The sequence below is a fragment of the Aythya fuligula genome, chromosome 18 (assembly GCF_009819795.1).
Source record: "Aythya fuligula isolate bAytFul2 chromosome 18, bAytFul2.pri, whole genome shotgun sequence".
Classification (NCBI taxonomy): Eukaryota; Metazoa; Chordata; class Aves; order Anseriformes; family Anatidae; genus Aythya; species Aythya fuligula.
This window is the reverse complement of record NC_045576.1, coordinates 9,364,584-9,379,344: the sequence shown is the minus strand read 5'-3', so window position 1 is coordinate 9,379,344 and position 14,761 is coordinate 9,364,584. Positions and strand designations below refer to the sequence as shown.

The 14,761-nt window shown below is 43.3% G+C and overlaps 2 protein-coding genes across 3 annotated transcripts in view; one reads left to right on the top strand and one right to left on the bottom strand.

Moving 5' to 3' along the window:
- Positions 1 to 997: 997 nt before the first annotated feature.
- Positions 998 to 9,220, bottom strand: PSMD12 (proteasome 26S subunit, non-ATPase 12). Its single transcript, XM_032199696.1, has 11 exons — positions 9,070 to 9,220; positions 6,928 to 6,987; positions 6,567 to 6,695; positions 5,875 to 5,982; positions 5,485 to 5,589; positions 4,911 to 5,060; positions 4,620 to 4,754; positions 3,955 to 4,067; positions 3,403 to 3,577; positions 2,801 to 2,878; positions 998 to 1,643 (listed from the first exon to the last, which is right to left on the bottom strand). The coding sequence occupies exons 1-11, from the start codon at positions 9,175 to 9,177 to the stop codon at positions 1,434 to 1,436; spliced, it is 1,371 nt and encodes a 456-aa protein (XP_032055587.1). The 5' UTR covers positions 9,178 to 9,220; the 3' UTR covers positions 998 to 1,433.
- A 3,199-nt stretch (positions 9,221 to 12,419) lies between these two features.
- PITPNC1 (phosphatidylinositol transfer protein cytoplasmic 1) overlaps positions 12,420 to 14,761 on the top strand; it is an 88,213-nt gene continuing 85,871 nt past the window's right edge. Inside the window, exon 1 of one of the 2 annotated variants that reach the window (XM_032199613.1) lies at positions 12,420 to 12,864. In XM_032199613.1, coding sequence (XP_032055504.1) covers positions 12,817 to 12,864 — 48 coding nt within the window. In that variant the 5' untranslated portion in view covers positions 12,420 to 12,816. The remainder of the gene's footprint in view (positions 12,865 to 14,761) is intronic. The other variant, XM_032199612.1, reaches the window with a different exon arrangement.

Sequence of the window (14,761 nt, the reverse complement as noted above, 5' to 3'; positions counted from 1 at the left end):
CCCATGAACTTCACTGCACACTTGGAATCACACCTATAGTTTAGTTTCTACATTTTCAAAACAAAACTATTTTAGTTATTTCAAACTTACGCTGTTGCTTTTTTTTCCCCCTTTCTCTTTGGACTTTTGCTTTCCCAGGAAATTCAGAAAACCGATCTCCAGTCTCTGATAGAGTTCACTCCTGTTTCTGGGAAATGGCATTTCTTGAATTCCAATATAGAAAACTCATTTTTCAATCAGTTCCACTTGTGATGTCTAACTTCAAAATACAGGAAACACCATTACAATTAACATGTACCATTAATAAACACATAGCACATTCAGCACAGAATTGCCTCACTGACCCTGCAGCCTAACATGCCACCAGGCATCTTTCACCTCTGGAAAACAAAACAACAGGAGGTCTTTCCCAATAGAAGCTCCAGACTGATTGCAGTAAGAGATGCAATGTTTTTATTGTCCTAGCACACCAGATCTTTATATTTTCCTTTAACTCCCTCAGAAGCACCAACCATGGGAAACTATCAGAAGTTACGTGGTTTACCCTCTGCCACAAACAAGTCAGTGGTAGACCTTAGGTTAGATAGCAACAGCAATGCTTCAGCTTATTAAACAATAAAGTAATCTGTTTCTAGGCAGTCATTAATGTCTAATTATTAGACTGAAGAGTAACGAGTTTTGATTCTCCAGCATGAAAATTCCCCTGGAATTCCTCCAGTGTCCTCTAAAGAACAAATGATCTCAACTTTAATCTTACTACATAATTATCCAAGGATAATATTTCTTCAACACAGACTCCTTAAACACATACAATTTCTACAGTAAGGATATTCAAACTAATTCATTTTTGCCTTTGATCCACAAAATGAGAGTCTTAAGAAGCAAACAGCACTAAGGGGGTTTTGAGGGTACATTGAGGAGAGATGAATTACAAAAGTTCAGATGAATGCAATGGTTTAATCCCATACTGTCATGATCAAACATATCCAATGCATTGTTTAAGAAGCTAGCAGGCCTTTATTTTGACCTCTGACATAACATTGTAATATTAACATCAGTTACCTCAGTGCATGCTACCATTAAACCCTAGACTTTTGTTTTATTTACAGTACGTTCTCTCAATCACAGTCTCAAAAATGAAAATAACCACAGAATCATGCATTAGACAGATACAGGTATAAATGGAAAAGAATAAATCACAAGACTGCTATTATACAGGCAATACCGTTTTATTATGTTCTTTCACCAATTGTAGCAAAAAAAAAAAAACATCTGAACAATCAAGGGAACTTAACTGTCATCAGGAATTATGTTCTAAATTTTAGTCCAGGAAGGTTTGACAGGGAGAAAAAAAACATATACACACTGTAATAATAGTCTCTATTATGAAGATTTAATGCCTTCTTTAAAAGCACTGAGATTATTGAGGCACCTTACTGCAAGTTATGTATCATCTCCTCTTTGGCAATGAGATGCGTGGTTTTGTTAACTAGGGCCATTAGTGAGTTCAGCTTGTGAGACCAGTCATTCAGTATATTGTTTGGATCCTTAGGCCTCTGAAAATTGATAATTCCTGCAAGCCTGTCTACTTTAGCAAAGATGGTCTTATTAACTACTAGGTTAGACAGAAACTCCTCCGATTCCTGCAAAGACAAACAGCACTAAGTCAAGAAAACAGCATTTTCATCTTCAAAGCATCAGAATTCTTCCCAAACAGCATTAAAGCACAAAGAACGAGGTTGTCATTATACTTAAAAGAAATCCATCTGTGGTAATAATGTATTTAAAAAAACAACACAATACTTTAATATTACATATGGGCACAGCAAGCTACTAGCACCATCTATTCACAAGGGTTTGGTTTTTTCCCTCATTTGATCTATATCTGATTATCTTTCATGAAATTAAAAGTTTAATGTACACCAACAGACTTTTACACTTTGGAATACTTGGCAACACAGTTATCAGACCAACCCTTCTAACAAGCAAGACAGGAAAATCCCTGTGAATTACAGGTCAGAAATCCTGTATCCTCAATCAAATTTAATCACTCATTGACAAGCGCTTTTTCCCACTGAAATATAAGATAAGAAGCTCCAACATTTAAATATGACCTTGAGCATAAATGAATTTTGAGCATCAGCTTTTGCCATATGGGCATATGCATCATGACATTCAGTTCTGTCTGAATTAAAAAAAAAAAAAAAAAAAAGCACAACAGTTTTTCTTTTTTAACTCCCATAAAGGCATGAAAATACACTCAGGGTATTGCATTGAGTAGTAGGGACAAAGTAATAAATATTTGGATTAACACACTACTATTCCCAGCAGGCTTTTCCACTGCTTTTCACATAACTAAAGTTCATTTAACGCTCTGTGTAAATCACTACAGCACACTGTGTTCTTCCTGGTAAAAGCTGAAATGCACTGGTAGCACAAATAGAGGAATAAAACTAAGGATGATGCCAGGAGAGCTGGAAAGATGATACGAAGGCAGATATATGCACAAGTAGCAACAGATACTATATCCATGAACATTCATAAACACAGAAGTATAAATCCTGAGAATTTTGTTCCAAGCAGTGTATTTCTACAATGCTATGTTTTACAGACAATGCAGAAGTAGAATGCAATGATGCTCTATGGCACTACTTTCAAAGCTTTTTAAGTGTAAAAGAGAGACCAAAATTTGAAATTAAGAGAATGCTGCTCTGCTGAGTACTAATATATTTTTACAAACACACACACATATACATTTCTATTCCCTTTATGAAAGGAGTATAAGCAAGGCAATACTTACATCAACAGACAGATCAAGGAGCTGTGCCATTCTCTTCATTGTAATTCTGGTATAATATTTAGCCATTATTCTAATATTCTGGAATAAAAGTGTTCAGAGTAGAGGGTTATGTGTAAAAAATAATTGAAGCAGGCTGCAAAAATATAAAAGTCAATGTTAAAAGCAGATTAGGAGCCGTAGTGCTCTAATGGCAGTCCAGCATAAAGTACGTAAATGAGCTGTGGACCAACAGGTGCTTATAATAGGTATAGGTGCTTGTAATAATCTCTGTGTGACAAATTATTAAGTAATGAAATCAACCAATTATTAACAATACAAAACAAGACTTAAGTTTTTGCTCTACTGACATTTGAATGCTAAATCTCACAATTTCAGCACAATGTGCTCTTTTTTCTGGCCGTTGTGCCAAGTACCTATCTATAATATGCAGGTATGAACAAATAAAAATGTTGAAAAATGTAATATAATGGAAAATGCAACTTATCTGCTGCTTTCCTACATTAAAAGAAAACACCTTTGTGAACAAAATATGTCAAGCAAAAGGTATTTTTGGTTCAGGCATAGCATACATAGCTAGTTCTTAAAGAATCAGCCATACTTACATGTTCCACAACTCTATTCTTTAAATCTTTCCATCTCTTTTCACCTTCCTCTGTACAGCCAAAAACATCTGTTGCAGGACTGTCAAGGGATCCTTCTCTCAATTCTTTCCCATATTCTTCAACTAGGGCAGTCCATCGCATCAATTCCATGGTGGTAAATAGTTTGAGGAGGTCTCTAAATGGTTTAGTAAAGGTGATTTAAAATCCTTTACCAATAAGGTTTTTTTCATGCTTAACTAGATTAGCGAAGTATCTTTAAATGTTTTAATTTTATTACCATTAATATTCATTGTTTTTCACAAGTACAATCTCATACTTCACACTATCAGGGGGCAGCTAACGTCAGACAGTGTTTCTAATAATGATTCTTTTCTTACAGAAATGTTTATTTTAACTTTTAACTTGCACAATCATGAAAGTTTTGCAGTATTTTTCATACAGCATTAAATTCTGAAATGTTTACAGCAGACTCAACATAAACAGATCTCATTTGCACAGCTACTGTAAGAAATACTTTTGGCCTAAGAATTGTACATTAGAAAGGGCACTTACTTATACTTCGGGATTTCTTCTAGCTTTTTGTCACTACTAATTCTGTGCACCAAATCAGACTGTTCATTGTCATAAGGTGAAAGAATAACATAAAGAACAACGCTCTTCAGTGCCTGTTCAGTAGAAAAGAGTGTTAATTAAACAGAAGGGTTGAAAACTACTCGCAGAGTTTAGAATTTAACATGTAAAAGGGTTAAGCTAAGCATATTAAAAGCTAAATTGATGTAATCTTGTAAAAATTAACCTTCCATCACAGTGGTAAATTGATACAGGTTAACTGAAATTTGAACATTACAAATAAATACCTTAAAAAGAATTTAAATACCTAACATTTATATTGCTCACACAACGGTATCATTTAGACTACTTGCAAAGCTGTTTTTAATTTCTGCACTTCCGCAAAACAAAAAAGATAATCTCAAGATTTCGAAGACAATATAGTAAAAATGTTAGTTATAAATATTCTTTTGAAATCAACTTTATTATACTCGTTTTCAACTATGCAATTTGCTAAGATAGCCATTAAAAACAACAACAACAACAACAACAGATTTAAGAGCTATTTAATCTGTTGTAAATTCATCTGGTAATGAAATGCATATTTGTCACAGGAAAATACAGACATTTTGTACGTAGTGTTTTTGTTTTGTTGTTTGTTTTTTTACCTGCTGCCACTTTTCACTCTCAGCTTGAATACATGGAGTATCATAAATGGCTCTGTAGTGCTTACAGATGGAGAGGTAGGAGCCTTCATGTTGATCCAGCTGGATCATTAGGTTGTAGTATTTTAATTTTAGTTTCTGAAACGGTATCAAACAGTAGAATTAAAACAGCTCTATGAATCATGTAAATTAAATCCAAATGGATTCCAGAAAACAGAAGATTCAAATACACTTGGACCCGAAGAGAAGCATGATAGATTAGAATAGGGGAAAACAAATCCTCCAACAACTTACTTCCGTGTTTTCTTCTTGAAAAAATTTAGTATTAATTTTTTTGCTGATAATTTGAGTGCGGATATAGTCTTTTACAGCTAGACAGAGCCTCATCTGCTCCAAGATAAATTCTACACGTTCTTTCTTCTCCATTGAACCATAGGTTTCCACCTAAAATTAAAGTTTAACTGTTTAGTACTGTCAAAGTCAAATCATGTAAAATAGACAAGCGTAACATGATTCAAAAAAAAAAAAAAAAAAAAAAAAAAACCTATTTCAGAGTAAGTGAAAATGGAGAAAAGCTTACTCAGTTTTGAATTATAGCCCCTACTCACATGAGAAAAATTCACTAACGCTAAACTCACTGCAATACTTAGCGAATTGAAATTTGTCTTCCAAATGGAAAATATTCCATGCAATTTAACCCCTAGACTAACAAAAGCAGTTAAAACAGAGTTACACTTTCACTCGTAACAGTTAATCTCATTCCAGACATTTCTGCAGATGTACCTGATTATATTTCTAAACAATAATAAAAATTAATACTGACTGCTCATAGATCACCGATGCAACTTTGAGTTGCATGGCAAGTTACCTGCAATTCTTGCAGAATAGAGGCAGCCTCTTTCACTTCACCGTTCTGTTCCTTTATTGTTGCAAGTGTCTTTGTCAGACGAGCACGTTCAATTTCCACATATATCTGAAATGAGAATTTGCAATTTAAATATTGGAATTTTCCAAAGAAGAGCATAAACGCTAAGACCACAACCCTCCTAAGACATATAGTTGATGTTTGCACACAAGTAATTCACTTGTGGTTAATGTAACTGTACGTAAAACTTTGCTAAGTGCAAAAGAAATTAATTTAAACTGCCCATTTCTCTAACAAAATCGAATATGTAACACTTTAAAAAGTGAAAAATAAATGGCACTTTTTAATTCTGTATTAATAATACATCCAAATATCTACTTTGTGGAATCTTACTTTTCCTTCTGTAACCATTCGCAATGTGTCAATTAAGCGCAGTTTGACTGGTAAGTCTGTGATGTCGTCAACGTAAGTGCAGCACTGCTGGACCATTTTAGCAACTGCCTAGTACAGTAACAGACAAGAAAAATATTTTTAGGTTTCTCAAAGGCATTCAAATAAAAACACTCAAAGATAAGCACTACATAAACACAGAGCAGAATACACTTTGCACCTTCTTAAATGCAAGTGTTTCCAGCTATCTTGATACCTGATTTCTCAGACAGAACTGAATTCCAGAGTATGACAGTTTCAAAAGCAAGCATGTGAAGTATACACCTTATTTCATCACAATAAATCACAGTAACTATTTAATGTACGCCACATGCGAACATGAAAAATTAAGAATACGTCTACAACTTAGACTGTCTAAGACTGTAAAGATGAACTACTGTCTGAAAGCACCATCATGCAAAAAGGCACAGCTGTGCTGTCAAGAATGGCAAGATGAACCACATGGAGCTCAGGTACAAAGTAAAGACAGATTAATTCCAGACACGAGTTTCATTATTGGTATTCATATGTCTACAAAAAAATGTCAGCAGAATCTAATTACAGTGTACTCTGGCAGGTGCTGGAAAGTCAGAAGTCTCTGCACACAGGGAGGAATCAGATATATATGATGTAGCTCCAAATACGATTTTATTCACCTGTTTTAACTGACTTCTTCTCTTTGACAGAAGAATTATATTTTCATTAAGAGCATCCCAGTCTTTAGCTTCGTAACACATTTTCACTATAGCCACTAAGATCCGTGATGTGGAAACCATGTCAGAGGCCTGTAACAAACAAACAGCACGTTAGTGATGGGATGAACAGCCTGCACGCCTCTATCACTTGCACTTCCACGATACAAAGAATAAAAATCTGTTACATCTAGCCTCACTGGTAAGAGCAACAAAAGAGAAGGACTGATACCCCAACCTACTTCACAACTTCAATGCAGTGGGACACAGGGATATGGGCTGTAGGTCAGCCCAGCAGACACGCTGCACGCCACATGCTACTTACCGTTCGCGTTTGTTTCTCCAAGGAGAGCAGGTTTTCAATGACTTCTTGCAGTCTCCCCTCCTAATACAACAGAATAAAAGAATTATCACCACGATTGAAGAATACGGGTCAGTTTCAATTGAGAGAAGCTCCCATTCTTATGCAATTAAGAAAAACACAGACTAGCCTGTGCACTGATTTCTATGTATTTAAAAAAAAAAAAAGACACATGCACAGCCCTAACATTAAACATGTGGCTAAATGCAGAGATTAAACTAGAAAGGTACCAGTTTTGCCTAACACAAGCTAGAAGTTGTCTGTCTAGAGGAAGAAACCTAGCAAGTTGCAGACAGGTTTGGTTAGCTCATGCTCACCAAGCTAGATATAAGACTGATTTCTTTCCTAACCAAAACAAAGCTTTAAGTGAGAACAGATATGCAAGCAGATACCTTTGCAAAAAAACAACACTGTTACTTTAATCCATATTCATCACATCTTAGTCACAGCATATTACAGAAAACACGCACTACACACCTTACAGTCCAGGCATGGAATTACCATAGTCCTGCTTTTTGGGGTTTGACAACTATATTGGCCTTTTTCAGAGAGAATATGCTACCATAAAGTACTCTTAAGTCCTAAACTGTAATTCCTAGCAAGTATCTCATGAAAAAATGTTTATATGGGAGAATTTATAACAGCCCATGACAACTTTGGGACAGCAAAATGTTTAGAAACAAGGAGATGAATGACAAAAGAGAGAAAAGGAAAATCTGCTTCTAAAGCGTACCTCATCCTACTGAAATTCTTGCAAACTCTATAGTGGTTTGTCGGGAATGTGGTCAGACTGCCACAGAATTCTGTGGCAATGAAGCACAGCCACGGTGCCCATAGTTATGCAGAGCTCCGCTGGTGGGATCAAACATCTGTGCCTACTCTCCATGCACTTCTGTCAGACAGCATTAGATGCAGTTTACCTATCTTCAGGCCTTTAAAATCCTACAACACACTTTATACTCCAGTGTGCCTCTCACATCACACATGGATCTCGCAGAGCACTGGCAGCGTGTAAGGAATCCGATGCCATCCTACTGGACCAGGACACAAGCAAATCCCACCTGACTCTACTGAGGTTTGAGATGTGCAAGAATCTCTAGCCTACATAGCAGGCTACGAAAAGAAACCTCAAAGAAAGCAAAGAAACCTCAAGATACGGTACAACACATGCACAATTCCCTCTGAGACCCCATCAGCAACACACTCAGTGGCTGTGGCTGGGTGTGCCCCCACGTGTGCTCGGCAGACTGTCCCTCAGCACCCTGCCATGGCCCTGGCCCCCCACTCCAGTCTTTTGGGGCACGGACATAACCAAGTGACACGGGTGCAAAGATCTGCCTGCCCAACCTGACACGGGACCAATTACACCAAGACATCGCTGGCGCAGAGCAGGATGAGCAAGCACCTGCCATGCGCCTGCCACACCACGCTGCTGGCGGAAAGTGGCAGCGGCAAAAATCCCCATCCCTGCAGCAAACCAGCCCCATCCCAGCCCCATCCCTTTGCCTCACTCATAAGGCTTCAGCCAGACGTCTGCCTTCATCTCCCCCTGCTGCACACTGACAGCCAAGTGCTGAAGTGGTGCCTGTTTCTTGCAGATAACCAGCGGCAGGACTAGAAGGAATATCCTCATGTTGTGCCAGGGGAGGTTCAGGTTGGAAATGAGGAGCCATTTCTGCTCAGAAAGGGCGGTCAGGCATTGGGACGGGTTGCTCAGGGAGGTGGCAGTCACCATCCCTGGGGGTGTTCAAGGAAACGCTGGACATGGTGATGGGGACACGGCTCAGTGGGTGACATTGGCGGTAGGGGGCCGGCTGGACCGAGCGATCTAGGAGCTCTCTGCCAACCCTGATGACTCCAGGATTTTAGGATCCTCAGCTTCTGCCCTTCCCCATGGAGCTCCGGAGCCCTCAGCACGGGGCCGGGGGGCGAGAGGCGGCTGCTGCGGCTGCACCCCCTGCCCTGCCTGTCCCTGCCCTGCCTGCCCCTATCCCTGTCCTGTCCCCGTGGCCCCGCCGGGCCTCAACCCGACCGCGGCCTAGCCCGCCCCGCGCCATGACTCAGCCCATCTTCACCGGCCGCCTTCCTCCCGCTCCCCTCACGCACCTGCGCCAGCCGCTCGCACTCGGGCAGCCGCTGGTCCACCGTCGCGCTGTAATCCACCTCCATTTTGACGATGCGGCCATCGGCCCGCTCCGCGCCTCCCTCCGCCATGGCCGCGGCCCCGCTGCGCGGCCCCCGCCAACACTCACCGGAAGCGGGCGGGCGCCGCGCGCAGGCACGCCCGGGGCAGCCCGGCCGAAGGCCCCCGCTCCCCGTGCTGCGCCGTGCAGGCAGCGCCGCGGACAGCCCCGGCTGCGCCGCAGGCCCCCTGGCGTGAGGCCGCCCGCTGCCTCAGTGCCCTCAGTGCCCCAGGTGGGGCTCGGCGGGTGAGGGGCGTTTTGTTGCTGCGGGCGTCCCCACAAAGTTCTTGGTGTTTGATAATAAATTACTGCAAGGGAAATGCTCCTCAGTGAGAGCACTGTGTTTCCGAGCGTTACTTAAAGCTCGCAGAAAAGCATAAGTTGTCCTGGAATTGTAGTCTGTGCTGTAACAAAATCTTCGTGTGGCAAAGAGGTATTGAGGATAACGGCTTGAGCCTTTTATCTACAGAATTAAGGCTTGATTACTATATCAGCTGTGCTGGTGTAAGGTCAGGGTAACTCAACTGAGAAATTCAGGGCTGTGATACCATATTTTGTGAGAGAACTTCATATATGCTTTCCAATTAGCAAGGGGGAAGCGAAGCTACAGCATAGGCTGTGGACTTCGCATCACTTTCTGTTTGAATTCAAACATTTTATCCATTATCATTAATCATTTGTACTTATTATTTGACCTAAGTAGTGAAAATACATGTATGTATCACGTATGGATAGGGAGTGATGGCTTTCATGTAAGTTAAAAGGCAGATGCTAATCTCACTGAATATCCAGACACAGTGGTTCTGGTTCAGAGAGTGAGTAAAAGACAAGTAGAAGCAATGTATACCACGGCTGTTATCTTACCTGCATGGGTATGATGGAAGCTGAGGATGCAGCTTTTGCATCCCGTGCAAAAAGAAAAAAATTCCTGAATGGTTCAAAAATACATTTTTTTTTTTTTAATTAAAAGCTCTTAGTAAAATACATGAAGAACTAGTTTGACTTTTACTGACTCTTACTAGGAATTGGTATTTTACTGAGACAACTCCACCTGGAATTAGTGTTCAGCATGCATTAAAATGCTTGTGTTGTTTTTTTTTTCCCCTAGGCCAGAAATGAAAGAAGGGTGATTTTTCCAACTGATCACAGAGAGCATGTTGCAGAGGTAAGAGCGATAATTTCTGACAATTAACAGAAAATAATGAAAATTCAAGCAGGCATGCTTAGGAGCAACTTCCTGGCTAGCTAGAGCTAGAAGTTTCCTCTCTCAGCATGTCCCCTAAAAACATTTGATGAACATGCTTTTTACAGAGGCCCAGGACAGCAGTCATATTTGGGACTTGTAGAGGTTATTGCTGGGGTCACTGTTTTTTCCTCTATGTGTATGTGCAGACAGCACAAGAACAAGATGTGTTTGTGGCAGTAAGTCTGGGGTGATTTAAGAATGTTTTGCAGTGGGTATGGAAAATAATTTTCATTTCCATTTTATTTAGAGATTGAGTAGCATCAAGGTGCTGTGCGAAGCAGTTCAAATTTTTACACTGTTTTTCAGCAGAAATCCAGGTGATTTTTTTTTTTCCCCCAGTTAATGTAACCAGTAACAAATCACTTAAAATTGCAGTAATTATTTTGGATCTGAATTTGGATCTCTCTCATTTGTAGGTAATATTGCAGTTACTGCCTTGTTTAGGCTATTTTTCATAGATGTTTCATGAATATTACTGCCAACACCATGAATTATAGCTACAGGGTGGATATATATAAATGGCTGTTGTCAGATTTGAAATAGAAGACTCATTAACTGCATTGTTCATACCTCAGTTGAAAATCCAGGCTATTAGCAGAGCTCCCAGATTTTCTCTTTGTGTAGGTGTTTGTACTTCACCAGAAAGTCAGGGTGTGTGAAATACTGCGCCGTTAATGGGATGGAACGGAAAAGCGATATTGTTAGCTCCAGGAGATGGCACTGTGTCCTCTCTGGGCTAAAAACTGTGTACATCGCTTTGAAATGTACATTTGGAACCAATGAGGGGTTTTGCTCTTTCTTGTTATGAAACACATTTCATTGTAGACCCAAATTCATGTTTAACTGCCCCAAATATGGTATTTCATCACTTCTATCTTTGCAAATAATGGAGTTCTCAATGTTGGTGTCTTTTACCATTATCTATACAGCGCTTTATGTTTTAATGTTGCAGTCACAGCGCTGCTGTGCAATACATGCTCTATAGCCATTTGCTTACAGGAGAAGCAGCGATACAAATGTTTTATGATTTCCACGCAGTTATGTAAGAGTTCAGGTTTCTTTGCTAGTTTCAGAGTTCGGTTTGTGTGCATATCAGGCTGAATTGCAATAATGCTTATAGTTCTTTTGGAGAAATACAGTGAAAAGCAAGCACCTAAAATAAAAGATGTAACCAACAAACTAGGAAAGGGAAGGAAAGGACCCCCCGATGGCCCTGGCGTTGCTCCTCAGCGAGGAAGGAGGTGGTTTTTCGCCGAACTCCGTGCATGGCGTTTGAAAGCCAGCAGCCGACACGAAACCCACTTTTATTTGCGTTGCAAAATCCGCCGGCCGACAGCGAGGCGCTGACCAGAGGGGAAATGGGTGAGGCCTCCACATCCTGCGCTCGCCTCTGGCCGTGCCCTGCAGCCGGAGATGTCCTCGTACCGGGGGGGGGGGGGGGGGCTGCGGCTCTGCGGGGTGCCACTGAGCACCCCAAAGGGGGCACCTCGGAGAGACCCCCGCGGGGTGCAGCCTGGCCCCTCCGGGTTGTTTAAAGCCTCCTGAGAGGCTGCTGCTGCCCGGAGCCCCCCAAGTTCCCCCCTGGTCCCCCCCGGTTCTCCCCAGTCCCCCCCGCTTCTCCCCCTCCGGTTCTCCCCGGACCCCCCCCGATTCTCCCCGGACTCCCCCCCACGGTTCTCCCCGGTTCTCCCCGGGTCCTCCCCTGTCCTCCCCCGGTCCCCCCCCTCCTCCTCCTCCTCACTCCCCCCGGTCCCCCCGCCCTCCTTCCTGCCTCGCCGTGATGTCAGCCCCGCCGGGGCCGCCGCTGCAGCCGCTCCGTGCCCCCGGCTCCAGCCCCAGCCCCAGCCCCGGCCGCTCCTCGCCTCCGGCTCGCATCGGCTCGCACCGCACCGCCTCCCCCTTCCAGCATCCTCCCCCCTTTCCCTCGGCCCAGCGGTGAGCAGCGGGGAGCCGCCTTCGGAAGCGCTAGAAAGAGCCTTTGTCTGGCACCGCAGCCTCCCCGCCGCCTTTTGGGGGCTCCTCCGGGCTTTTCGGAGCCCCGGGCGGGTGTTGGCGGAGCCGCCAGGGGCTGCCGCTCTCGCACGCTTCCGACGGATGGCTCTGAGTGTGCGGCGGCGCCCGGGGTTGGGGTTCTTTGTACACAGCCCTGCGTGCGTGTGGGAAATTCACATGATCGCAGCCTGAAGGAGGAAGGGCTGCGAGAGAGGAGCGCTCCTGTCGGCTTTGCTTCTGTCGCTTTTGCTCCTCGCCCGGTCAGCCCTCCTGGATGGTCGCCTTACTCTCCTGCGGACACGCTGCCCAGAGAAAAGAGGCTTGATTATTTTTATTTTATTTTTATTTTATTTTTTTTTTTTTGGCGTGATCATCGTGCAGAAATAACCACTTTTCTCCCAGTTTGCCGGTGCGCACCGAGGCAGCAGGAATATGCTCATGAAGGAGTACCGGATCTGCATGCCTCTGACAGTTGAGGAGGTAAGCTCCGCCGCTGCTGGCGGCCAGGCTCTCACCCACCCAGGCTTTGCTCTTCCAAGGCAAGTTGAGGTCGTGTCTGTTTTACCGAGCGGTTTTCCTTCGCGTAACAAACTTGGTGGTAGGATTGGCGGGAGAGGCGTGTTGTTATTGCAAAATAAAGGAATCCCGCAGGAACGAAGGTAAGTGAAGCGTATCGAAAGCCTTGTGGCGCCCAGGTGTTAGAACGATCTTGCAACCAGACCTTTAAGAAGGACCTGAAGCATATTGGCAAGGGAACACTTCGTGCTGAAATCCCGTGCCTCGTAAAGCGTTTGTCCGAAACCCAGATTCTAAAAATATCTTCACCTTTGCTTAAAATATCCTCGCAGATGGGACTGGCCTGAAACTCTGGCACAGGTAGGCTAGCTAGCGGTAATTTCCTAGTCAAACTTTTTTTGTCGTGTCAAGAAACAACTGAAAGTCAAACCACTTCTTGTCCCCATCCTAACGCCCACGTTTTGGGGTTAGGCGTGTGACCTGCCAGCTTGCTGCCTTAGGACAGCAGCACCCCCCCGCGATGCCCGTGCCGCCTACTCGCTTGTGCCCACAGACAGCGGGCCCGTGGGCTCAACAGGCAGCGAAAAGGCCCCTCCGTGCTCTGTCGCCTGTCGCCGACATGGGGCCGGGCAGCGGCCCCCGAGGGCAGGCGCTTGGTGGGGCAGCGCCGCGCTCCCGGAGCCCCCCGAGCGCGCCGCCGCCAGGGGGCGCCCTGGCCCCGCCCCCTCTGCTGTGACCCCGCCCCCTCGGTGCTGGCCACGCCCCTCGCGCTGCTTCGCGCGGGCGCGGGAAAGCTGCGCTGGCTGGAGCGGGGGGTGGTGGTGGTTAGCAGGGGTGCACAGTCCTCTGCCCCCCGTATTTATACCCAAATACATTTATTTTGCAAACTAGTTCGTGGGTTTTGTTTAAATGCCCACGAGCAAGGGTGTTGCTGCGCGGTGTGGTTTTCCTCCTTGCAGTGTGTAAAAAGAGGGCTCCTCGCTGGTGCTGCGCAGCAGTTGTTTGGACCCTCTGTCTGTCCCTGTCTTCAGATGGGGCAAATGAACAGCTTATTAAAATTTAGAGTTTCAATCCCAAACTGGGACCAGCCCGCTTGTGCTTCTTCTGGGAGCAAGACCCAAAAGCACCACTTACGTGTGGGTAAACAGGCAATGTTCTGAATTCAAGCATTTGTCCAACCCAGTTATAAAACACAATGTGATGCTGGGTGGTGTTTGTTCAATACAGAGTTTTACTTGGTTTTGGTGTTACTGTAGTATAGGCAGTACTTTATCCAAGCCAGTTCCCGATGCCCTCAGGCTACCACACTTAGTTAATAGCATTTAATTATGTCATCAGAAGGGAACAGATGTATTCTGAAAAAATCTTGTTAAATAAGATTTCCAGATAGAGAAATGGTGGAAAATCTCCCTACACAGGAATGGCTGATGTGCAGTGAGGCAGAAGGTGTTGGAAGTCTCATTCTCGAGAACGTTTACAGAATTAGTAAAGGTGCTCATGTATCTTGTAGGTTCCTTTATGTTGAATCATCCATCTAATCTAAGAGCTGCAGCTGAGATGACTTTGATGGACCTAGGATGTGTCTGGTATTTAGCATGAATTTCATTATTAATTGTAAAACTGACAAAACTTTAAAATTGTCAGACTTTTTTTGGTATTATTTATGTCCTAAAACTGTCCTGCAATGTACTTCTCACAGTGGTGCATTTTTGTGACGTCTTCTACAGTCTCTGAAGGTGTTACCTTATTTGACCTCTAGTTTCATACTGACTGCCAATAATGTATATTTTTGGGACTGTGCAGGTGAAGCATTATGCAGTCCTCAGGAGAGCATAGGGGCAGTGCTTGCCCTTCAGAAGCC

Bases quoted from the DNA above. Each gene is read 5' to 3' on its own strand.
- PSMD12 (XM_032199696.1), bottom strand. From the start codon at position 9,177: ATGGCGGAGGGAGGCGCGGAGCGGGCCGATGGCCGCATCGTCAAAATG. The intron at 6,988-9,069 runs GTGCGTGAGGGG...CTGTTGTATTAG, and splicing joins AGTGCGAGCGGCTGGCGCAG to GAGGGGAGACTGCAAGAAGT. The intron at 5,590-5,874 runs GTAAGATTCCAC...TTCTCATTTCAG, and splicing joins GAATGGTTACAGAAGGAAAA to ATATATGTGGAAATTGAACG.